Source organism: Eurypyga helias, unplaced genomic scaffold, assembly GCF_000690775.1.
Source record: "Eurypyga helias isolate BGI_N326 unplaced genomic scaffold, ASM69077v1 scaffold383, whole genome shotgun sequence".
NCBI classification, from domain to species: Eukaryota; Metazoa; Chordata; class Aves; order Eurypygiformes; family Eurypygidae; genus Eurypyga; species Eurypyga helias.
The window spans coordinates 37338-48563 of NW_010241600.1; the positions used below are offsets into that span (position 1 = coordinate 37338).

The 11226-nt window shown below is 37.2% G+C and overlaps 1 protein-coding gene across 1 annotated transcript in view; it reads left to right on the top strand.

The window, feature by feature from the left end:
* The window catches only part of TRPC4 (transient receptor potential cation channel, subfamily C, member 4), a gene marked incomplete at its 5' end in the record, with an annotated part of 36866 nt that overhangs the window by 20216 nt on the left and 5424 nt on the right, over positions 1 to 11226 (top strand). The window contains 3 exons of the mRNA XM_010148785.1: positions 846 to 1159; positions 2556 to 2751; positions 4405 to 4599. Of these exons, the coding sequence (XP_010147087.1) occupies positions 846 to 1159; positions 2556 to 2751; positions 4405 to 4599 (705 nt within the window). The remainder of the gene's footprint in view (positions 1 to 845; positions 1160 to 2555; positions 2752 to 4404; positions 4600 to 11226) is intronic.

Consider the following 11226-nt stretch of genomic DNA (forward strand, 5'->3'; position numbering starts at 1 on the left):
GCAGCTCTGAAGGAGGGGTCTGGATAGCCCAAGTAGGTAAATGCACAAACACACCATAGTCCCTCTTTGAAATCTGCTTCATAATATAGTATCCCCTGGTTTTAGAGTACTTCATAGCATCCATTTGCTCCTCTGATACATTCTGTAAAACAGATTAATGAAACCAAATAAATAGTAGTGAGTCTGTCACAGTAGTTAAGTCTCAGTTCAAAGTAACATCTTTCATCTTCAAGAATATTTTTTGGTAGAACTGAAGGAGTAAAGAGTCACAGTTCCAGGGATCAGACTCTTTGATTATAAGACACACAAGCAGTTTGCCATGGTTCATTAATATACAGCTTTCTCATCACTGGTCCAGTGTTAGTGATTAAGTGATATACTTATTCCCTGATTAAATGTTTTCTTCCAATTTCCCAGATTTCCTGTGGGTTTCTATCCATCATTGTCATATCTGCACTGTTCTCCAAAGAAGTAATTTACCTGATTTTACAGCTGAGTGTTTCTATGATTCTAAAACCCAGGTGTACAAAAAACTGTTCCTTTTATTCTGTCAGAATTGTTAGACTTGCTTTTGCTACTGTGAAAATTATAACCAAATGGAAAATACAGGCAAAAAACTAGAAAGCATAGACCAACCTGCAGATTAAAAGGAAAGACTAGTACATGGGTACTACCCATTTTTTATTTTGCTAAAATAAATATCTCTCCTGAAGACATGTTGCTTTCCAAAAGACATTTAGTTTTATTGTGCTATCTGCAAATTAATTGAACAACTCATAAATTAACTGACATACTTATTTATGCAGTAACCAAGGAGTAATTTCTTCCCTTCTGCTTGTTTTCAGTATAGTGGGTTAGTTCCACGGGAGAGCTGGGACATGTGGCATCCAACCCTGGTGGCTGAGGCCCTGTTTGCAATCGCAAACATCTTTAGCTCCCTACGCTTGATTTCATTATTCACTGCAAATTCCCACCTGGGACCTCTGCAGATATCTCTAGGAAGAATGTTGCTGGACATTTTGAAGTTTCTCTTCATATACTGCCTTGTGCTGCTAGCTTTTGCAAATGGATTGAACCAGCTGTACTTCTACTATGAGACAAATGAACCCGGCAACTGCAAAGGAATACGATGTGAAAAGCAAAATAATGCATTTTCAACGTAAGTGGCTGATCTATTTCTATCCACACCTTCTGCACCCAATATTTTAATTACTTAGATGTTGTTTGCAGGAAAGAGGCTGTCTCATTTTTATTGGTATTACAGCGGTGTCCTGACACATCTAAAATTACCCTAAAATAATAAAAAAAAAATATCACTACAGAGCTCTAGAATAAGGTTCATCCCATACGACAGTGAAGTCTGTAATATTCAAGCTATCTCAAAAGATAAAAAGATAAAGAGGAGAAGGGAATAATACGAGATTAGAAAGTACATATTTAGAATTAAGGGAAAAAAGGTCATCAGATCAGAACTTGCCTATCCAGACAGCTGTTGCTCTGCATTTCTTCCATGACTTCCTGTGAGCATTAAATAAGTTTAGTGTTCTAAAACATAAAAATTCCTTGTAGATGAGGCAGGAAAAACATTCAGTCCAGGCTTCTACTGACACTGAGCCTACTCCAAATAATCAAATATTGTATTCTAATTCCTGTTTTAAAGTTTACTTATTTTTATTTTACTTAAAAATCAATTTTATTTCACTCTGTTGTGTAGTTTGTCTATGATACCAAGACACTACCAAATGAATACTAATTCTCTATCTCATCTTTCAACTTCCAATCTGAATCAAACTCCTGCTGTAAATACCTGTTCCCTATTAACCTTCTATGAATCATACCTAGGCTGTTTTTAAAATATATTTATTACAAATGACTTCCCTCTCAAAGTAAATAATTTTATAAAAATAACACCTTTTATATCACCTTAATCAAGTAACTGGTGCAGCTACTAGCACAGCATATTTATCTTGCATAATAATACCATCTTATTCAGGTCGAAAATTAGTGGGAATTGAACAGAAATTCACAATGAAATTTGTCAGAGCTGAACATTGAAGGAGGCAGCATTATTCATCTGGGAAATAGCGGGGGACTGCTGGTATTAGTGCTAGAAGTTGGTGTCGAGGCAGACCATGATGCTTCATGAGCCTTTTCTGCTACTGCGAGCAGGGGAGGAAAATGGTTGTTCACTTTGTGCTCAGGCAAGAGTAAAGGGTGAAAAAGGCAGCTGTCCAAAATAAAATCTCTAAAACTGTATTTATCCCTCAGTTGTTGGAACAAAATCATCCTTACTCACAGGTTTATTTACAGATTATATTTTGTATTTTTGTAAAATATGTTTTGTATGTTTTGTATTTGTATGTTTTGAAAAATATATATTTTATTTATTAAGCCACTGTTCGACTAGAAAAATATCCCATATATTTTTCCTATATTGTGGCAAGTGTCATTCCTCTCAGTCAAGTCAAGGATTTTTCTGTTTGGGGAAAAACAGAACAATCAGAACAGTACATGTATTGTTATAAATCTATTCCTTTTTTGGTTTTGTTTTTCAGATTATTTGAAACGTTGCAGTCATTATTCTGGTCTATATTTGGACTCATCAATCTCTATGTGACCAATGTGAAAGCAAGGCATGAATTTACTGAATTTGTTGGGGCCACCATGTTTGGTACCTATAATGTAATCTCTCTGGTTGTTCTACTCAACATGCTAATAGCCATGATGAATAATTCTTACCAACTTATTGCTGTAAGTTGTTCCTTATCCTTCGATCATTTATAATATATAACTTCTCTTTGTTCCTACATCCCATTTTTGTGGCAGTAAATCTTTTTTACAGGCAGGATATTGGGACAAATTCTCTGATTTGTACCAATTCTTTTGCACTGTTCTGGAAGGACACGGATGGATTGGGCAGAGGGGAAATTCCCCACAGCTCTGAATGGGGAAGAGGTGGCCTTACTGCAGAACCCAGCTGGTGGGTTTGAGAAGGGTGTCCTGAAGTTGCTGGAGAGTGACATAGGCTACAGCCCTGCCCAAGCTGCACTGCGCAGAACCTTTCCTGAGAAAGAGACTCTGCCAAAGATTGTTCTGTCTCTGCTTTGTTTTTAATACATTATTGATATTTGAAATGCTGTCATTTTTGGATATTTATATATCATGAATACACAGTTAATAGAAATTAGATGCCAATGTTTCATGGACAATTTTGGACCCATCAGCAACTCAAAAAAAGGTCGTGACTTCTCATTGAGCAGTGTCCTGTTTTCTCCTTTAGTGAAAACTGGTTTTATCCTTATCAGAGATATAGGCTTATTTTTATTTCCCAGCTTTCTATTAAGGAGACTAATGAAAATAAACACTGATTCATCATATCATAATTCAAATGTGATCATGCAGAAAGCAAACAAATAGAAGAAAGCTTCACAGTATTAAGATTTTAAATTGTGCCTTTTTTCTAATCTGGAAATGATGATTTTTTTCCTCGAAAAGAATGCTGACTACATGTGTTTATAATGTTGGATAGTAAAGTCTGGTACACAATATCACAACATACTAGCATTAATCAAAGTTCAGACTGCAGGTAGAATACTTTTCCTACTACAGCTTCTAAATTGCTGGGTTTGATTAATGTATATTTGGCTAAATAATAAAAGCTCGGGCTAGACCTGTAGTTTAAGTTCTTGGCTATGATGTTTGTTGTCCAAATCTAGTATCAGAGATTTAAACTTCTTGTTCAGCTGCTGGGATTTAGCAATATTTCCATGGACATCAGGTTTGATCTTTTCAAACTTTTCAAAATTATACAAGATTATGTAGAATCTATAGGAAATAAAATATCAAATAAAAATTAAAGAAACCTAACCCCACAAGCTATTCCAAATACATAATTCTGAAGTAGGAGAAAAAAAAATACTCCACTCAATAGTTTTAAGTAGCCTTATGATTTGTTGGATAACCTATTTTTGAAATTCTGGGGCTAGCAAGTACTAAGAGAGTTCATGAGACTTGAAGACTTGTTGAAGCTGTTACACAGCAGAGTAATTAGATGAGCTGCTATTATAACAAAACATCTCTTCCAGAAATGTAGCATTTTTTCTGCTGTAATTATCCTTTGTTGGTTGAGAGACTTTTAATTATTTAAAAGCCTGTAGCAAGGAAAGAAAGGTTGGAAGTGGATATATGCTGTACATATCTAACATCTCTGTATTGAAGTAAATCAGCTTAGCTTTGCTTTGTGTTAAAGACCTTCTGTCAAAAGAAGATGCCAGCAATTTAACAAGAAAATTCATTAGTATTTCAGGGTTGTTCTAATTTTAGGTTTTCAGATTTCTGTAGAGGTTTGTTTCACCTCCTTAATTACAGCAACATCTGTGCTGGTGTTGTGTTTCTTGTGCGCAGGATCATGCAGATATTGAGTGGAAGTTTGCTCGAACAAAACTCTGGATGAGTTACTTTGAAGAAGGAGGAACACTGCCCACTCCTTTTAATGTCATACCAAGCCCAAAGTCTCTGTGGTACCTGATCAAATGGTTATGGAGACATCTTTGCAAGAAAAAAATTAGAAGAAAACCAGAAAGTTTTGGAACAATAGGGGTAAGTCCTGTGTTTTACTCTACCTGTAATCCTGTTCTTTGCTATATGGACGAGTCTTTCTCAGCCTTACAGAGCACCCAAACTGTCAAGTAATATTCAAAAAGTCAAAGAATAATTCTAGCAGAAAATGTTTATTTTTTACATTCATGGCAATGTATTTGACTGAAGGGAAATCATCTTTGTATTCCTGTGCAATGACGTTATGAGCCTTGACTGTGCCTCTACTACAGATAATGGAAGAAAGATTAAAAGCAATACAAATACAAGAGTTCAAACGTATATACTTGTCTACAAATCCCAGAGGGGTGTTTGATGATGTCTAGCTCAAGTGTCACAGTTCAAGTATTATTGACATATCATAAACGACAGACGTGTGTAAAGTGTTCATCATGGGATATTCTGTCTCTCTGTTCTCTCTCTCTACATGTTATTAAATGGGTTTACCATAAAAGCTTTTTTAACAAAAGCTGTTCCCATTAAAGAAAACATTTTGAAAGGTAACAGCATTTACTTGGAATTGCTTACTTGAATTTACAGGTAGTTATTTCAGAATCACATTGCTACTGTATTCTAATTGTGCTGATTAGCAGTGAAAATTCTAGAAAAAAAGAGGGCAAAAGACACACAAGGCACAAGGGGAGCAAGAGTAGTCCTACACCTGGATTCAGGATGTCCCTGTGAAATGTCTCAGTCACAGACTGTCTGTGGTAGCTGCAGTGGGTAAAGCAGATTTGATTTTGTCTCTCCTAGCATTATCCAGTTGAGATACCTCAGTCAGCGGCACAGTTTTTCTGTATTGTCAGAGGAAATATCCAGGCAACAACCTCATCCACCAACAACTAAATGTCTCTAGTTACGTTTTCTGTTTTTCCCATAGCAAGTGAGTCCGTACCTCAGTAATTAGAATGCATTTAGCCAACTCCAACATAAAAAAAAAACTATTGTGGGTAAAATATGGATAATGGCACTTTCCTTATACCACAGAGATTTGGTGAATAGAAATGTTTTCAAGTCTGTTAGGAACTCAGATAGCAAAGCATTAAGTGAGTGTGTGAGTGTCATGTGTGGGTAAGGGGAAGAAGAAAGGGTTGTAGTCCGCATGCTGTTGACCCTGTCAGAGAAGCTTCCATTCATTTCAAAGTAGGCAGAGGATACAATACAATTCTTTGCTGGATCATTACTCTATCGACTGTTTCTTTGTATTTCTTCCCAGTTTCTTGCGAAGTGAGTAATAAGGATAGGCTTTTCTGACATAATGTCCTGTCATATCCTGGTATTCAGTTTAATCACCAGATATAACTGGAGGAACAAGTTTACAGGGGTGTACAGATATATGATAAAGAGGAAGTGACATATAAACCTAATTCACAATTCCTATGGTGATGAATGGATTTTGTCCTCTTTGTGGAAAGCTTCTAATCAGGTTTATTGCAATATCCTGATCTTGTTGGCCAGTATCTACACTGTGAAAGCAAAATATGCTTCACTTAGCTGTCATAGTTGTAGATAGGAAAGAAACAGCTGAGAAAGGAAGCTTATAAGCATGAGGATGACATTGAAACAAACCAGTAATAGACTACAAGAAAGAAACACTGGAGAAAACCCATTGAATTTAATATTAGAAAAGTAATGAAGAGACACAAACAGTGATTCAGATAGAAATAAAATTACATGAGCTAGCATGAATGGTGAAGAATTCCAAGAATAAAACATCACTCTGTAACCTAGCAAAGGAGAGAAGTAAATGTAAAGACCAACAGGAGGAAAAACTGAGATTTTGTTAGAAAGAGAAAATCAGAATAATGATGTATTAGTGTGTGTGGGGGGGAGGGGCGGCTGAGAGTGGGCAGTGCTTCTAGGCGTTTGTTAAACATTTGATAGGGATGATTAGCTAGTGGAAACCAATAGAGTGATATTAAAATTAATGGAGGAATGCCAGCATATAGCAGATGAGGGTCTAGGATTGGTTAACACAATATCCCTGTTTGACTGAGACAGATCCCTAACAACCTTATATATCCCAGCAAAACCTTCAGGAAAATATTTTCTGACAGACATTTCATCCAGGATGCTTTTTTTTTTTTCCCTTTTTTTCCATCTCAAAGTGCAGGTCTGAGGGTAAACTCCTTCCTGGCTCTGTGGAATAATAAAGAAAGAGACAGGGTGCTCTCTGCCCTGTGCTGAATGGCATGGTAAGGAAGGGGGTTCAGAAAAATCACTCCTGATTCTTGCAGCCACCTCCTGCTTGGGTACATAAATACTAACTTCTAGAAATTAGCAGCTTGGGTTTTGGAAAACTGGTTCAGCAAAGGGTCAGAGAGCACAGACTCTATACAAAAAGCTGGTTGGGAATTTTTCCAAATCAAATTTTCTTTCGGATTTACTAAAAAAAAAACTCCACCACCACCAACAAAAACCTTAAGCACCAAACTTTTTCATTACTGTATACCAGTTTTAAAGAGGCTTTTGTTGGGAAAGACTTTACAGCTTCAGTGTGGAATTTTTGTTTGAAGACAGAAGGAGCCAGTGCCAAGTAAAACAAGTAGTTTGGGCTAAGGGAGAGCCAGGTTCATTTCTGTTCTCCAGTGGATATTTAATTATTTACCCCAAGCAGAACAGCTCTGACAGGAGAGATTTCCATCTCAAAATCATTAAGACTCTGGGGGGGAAGGGTGCTGTCTTGGGAGAACAGAAGAGGAAGAGATGAACCTGGCTTCCATGTAAACCACTGATTGCTGAACTGTTTGTGAATGGAATACAGAGGTGAGGGAGAGATAGGAGACAGTTTTGGTTAATTTCTGTAGAGTAAATTAAAAAAAAAGAAGCGTAATAAGAGAAAGCTGAAATCTCAAAGTCTGTGAGACAATAGGGCCATATCCATTGCTAGTTTTCACTACAGGATAGGTACTTAGCTGCAAAGATATCTGTGAGTATAGCTGCTCACCAGCAGAGCCATCACGGCAATAAGTCTTCCAGCTGTCTGGAAAAAGTGAGTGGCTGTGGCTGACCAGGCAGATTCTGTCCACACATCTGCGTATCTCACGTAACTATGAAGTTCTTCAGCTAGCTCCTCAGCTATAACAGAAGCCCCATTAGGGCTATCTGAATTTGGAACATCTTGCAATTTCAAGGTCCAGTTATGCACCCAAACTCCAAAATAGGATAAGGTGGGTATGCTCTATGCACTCTGATTTCCATTAGGAAAATCTGCCCAAACCCATCAGGGTCTGAGAGCCACTATTCACTCCAGCAGTCTTGACTACACACAGTTTGGGTAGATGTAAACCAGATGCTGTTAACTGGGTTGGATGCTACTTAGCAGTTGGCTGGGATTAAACCATGACACCCCATGAGGTTAAGTCATCTGAGAACGAATGGACACACGATGGTGATCTCATGGTTTGTCATGGGGGAATGCGCTGCTTTCTGGTTTTGAAAAACTTATTCCCATCACCCACAGATCATCCTTCAGTGTCCAGAACTTCAGTTGTCAAAAAAACCTGCATCACAAATTAAATTTAGAACCTCTATGCCCTTTCCACTGAAGGGAAATGAATTTTCTCTGCCTTTTGTTCAGGGATCTCAGATGACAGATCCCTGACTGTCTGAGGAATCTCCCCTCTAGTATCTCTGGCCTCAGATCTGTGAGATAAACTTTGTTGGGACCTATTTCTTTTCACTGAGTCCTGCATTATGAACTCTGATTCCTCCTCTATGACCAGTACTGTGGAAAAAGCGCTAATGAGTCAGTTTCACACTAATTTTCTTACTTTGGCTATATGCATGTATGGATGCCATGTTGTCTGTAAGGCAACAAAACATTTTGTTCTGAAGCCTCTACATGCTAACTTTCCTGTTAGGAAGTTCTAATCAGCAGTGACATACTGTGGTGTTTTCCAGTAGAAAAAGCAGTAGTGTACATCCAAAGACTGAGTTGGTGCTAGAGGTTACAAAACAGATGATAGACAATGCAGCTGGTTTGTAAAAGAGGATCAGGCATGCTATCTGCCTAAGAAACCTCGGTACCAAAAAGCCAGAAATCATGACCTAGGAATGAATCAAGGATGTATTAAGTATGTCACCAACAATCCACAGTAAAAGGATATATACATGTAGACTTGAAAGTTCATTATATGCAGGCAGGTCATAAATAAAGGGTTTTGGGTCAGGATAGTTTATAGCAGACATGGTAGTGAAATGATTTATCTGGCTCACATGAAGAAGAAAAATGTCAGTAGAAATAAATATGATATTTTTGCTTGGAAGGACCATCTACAGTGGTGCTTATAACAAAGCCATCATGGGAAAGAACAGGGTCTGCAGGGAAGTGAGGTGGCTCTGAAGAGAGCTAATTAATTTGCTTCTGTGGTTCTGCCATCCTTTGTTATACTGGGATAGCTGAAGCAGTGGGTGGTGGAGTCAAGGGGAGCTTATTCAAAGGACAGGTTTTTTCCTCAAAAGCAACACGCTGCCCAGCCATGCTGGTGGCAGCTTCTCCAACCACAGCTACAGCTGAAGGAAGGCCAGGATGCTTACATGTGATTTACTAGTGTTTCAGCTTTGCTATTAATCAGACAGGTATCTTCTACCTCTCAGATTTCAGCACATTTTTATTTTCTGTCATTTTGACATATCCCAGATATGCAGCATTCTCTTTAGCTATTATCACAAAGTATCTCCTACACTTAAAACTCTGAAATAACAGCGTGTGCTTTATATATATATATAGCAGTAATGTTAACTTTGTTAGCTCACCTTTGCAAATGCCGGATTAGTAACGTAATTTCATTGATTAGGCTGAAGTTTTTCTGACTGCCCAAGGCGTTTGGTGTCTCAAGCCTACTCCTGTTAGCATCTGAAATCCACTGCAATTTGAAAACGGTGTAAGAAAAGAAACCCCAATCCCACTGGAATAAACTGTGTGATTTTCCTCAAATTACATTCCACTTTATGTCTGATCAGTAACCAAAAAGTGTTTTACCCATAATTTTAAGTATTTTGGAAGAGAAAATGGAAAGGATTGTCAGGGATATCTTCAGTTTTGGGGTTTTTTTTGTGCATCTAATGTTTAGATAAACAGTTACCTCTTTTCTAACTATCCAGATATTTATGCCATATTTCCAAGTAACCTGCATGATAATTATTATAATTTGTCAGAGAAAATCTCCTTTCCATTTCTCATATTCTTTATCTTCCAATTGGAAAATGATGCAACTTCTAAGTCAATATAAGCATTTTATGTTTTTTCTGGAATGTGTGTTATTGAAAATTGAGAGAAGAAATAACACCTTCCACCTGGGATGGTAATAAGTTATCTAGGATGTTGTATAGCCAAGGACTATGTCATGGGGAAACGTCTTTGTCAACATGGATAAATTCTTACCCTTTATAGGGATGCTTCTATTCAACGCGAGGAATATATCCCATGACTTCAGACAATCTTTATATTTTCTGGGCCTTTATCACTAAGTAGTCTGAAGTCAAATGAACACATTAGATTTGAATTCCTGCTTTATAAAAGATAAAATCTTGATAAAACATTTCAAAAGAAGTAATTTAACATTATCAAATTTTTGACTGTTGGAGAGATTTTTCTTCCAAACAGTGCAAGGTACTAGGAATGGTTTGAGCAGGACAACCAAAATAATTATCAGTTCTAGTAAAATAACTATTAAAGCTGCCTAAAGGTTATTAGTGCTCCTTTTGGAAAGTGCTAAAAGTATCCCCTTCGGTTTCATGATCTCATACAACTTTGTTATTACAAGAGTGTTTCTTCCCCTGTTGCTGTTTTTAGTCGGATTTAACTTTTATCCCTTTGTCAGCCATAGTTTTCAACACTTCATATACATAGCCCAGCAGTTACTTGAAACAAATTTTGAACAACCACAAATTAGACTATGACCAGGTAGAGAAAAGGAGACCGGCTGAGAACTAAAGAAGGACAACAAGAGTGTTAATGCCATTTTATTTATAGTGAATAGCTTGATTTTCAGATGTGTTTAAGCAAAGATTCATTCTACTTTCAGAAGAATCAAAAGGCAGTTATGGAGACTGACTCTGAACATTTTAACAGGAGATAGAGAACTGATGGGGGTAATAACTTTAATAGGTTATGTGTATGCATAATTCCCTGTGCAGTATGTATGTGTCTGTGTATGAAAACATGCCATTAAAAGCATTCCCCTTCAGCTTCTCAGTGATAAGGAGTGAAAACAATTCTCAAGTGCAGTAGAACTGTTCTGGGCATGTTAGTACGTGAATTAATGTGTTTACATAGTCATCCCTAAAGCCACTCCTTGACGACCTTGCATTGTATGGAATAGCCGCAGCCTTTGTTTCTGGGAGTTTCAGAATCGATTGCAAAAAAAGGATAAACCTGATTTAGCTTTTCCTTGTTATGGCTACAGAATTAAACCTATGCATTTATTTGACATTTCACTGTAAAATAAAAAAAGCAGACAGCAACAGCAGAAAGTCTTCTGCAAGACAAGAATCAGCATTTTTTTTATTTATAGGAGTTATTAGCATTACCTGAACTGAAGTGCATTTCAATTACACCTTAAAGTGTTTTTCCCTTTACCTGAGTCAGATCTCTTAGCCTCGGACTCCTTTGGTGCTCTCTCAGCA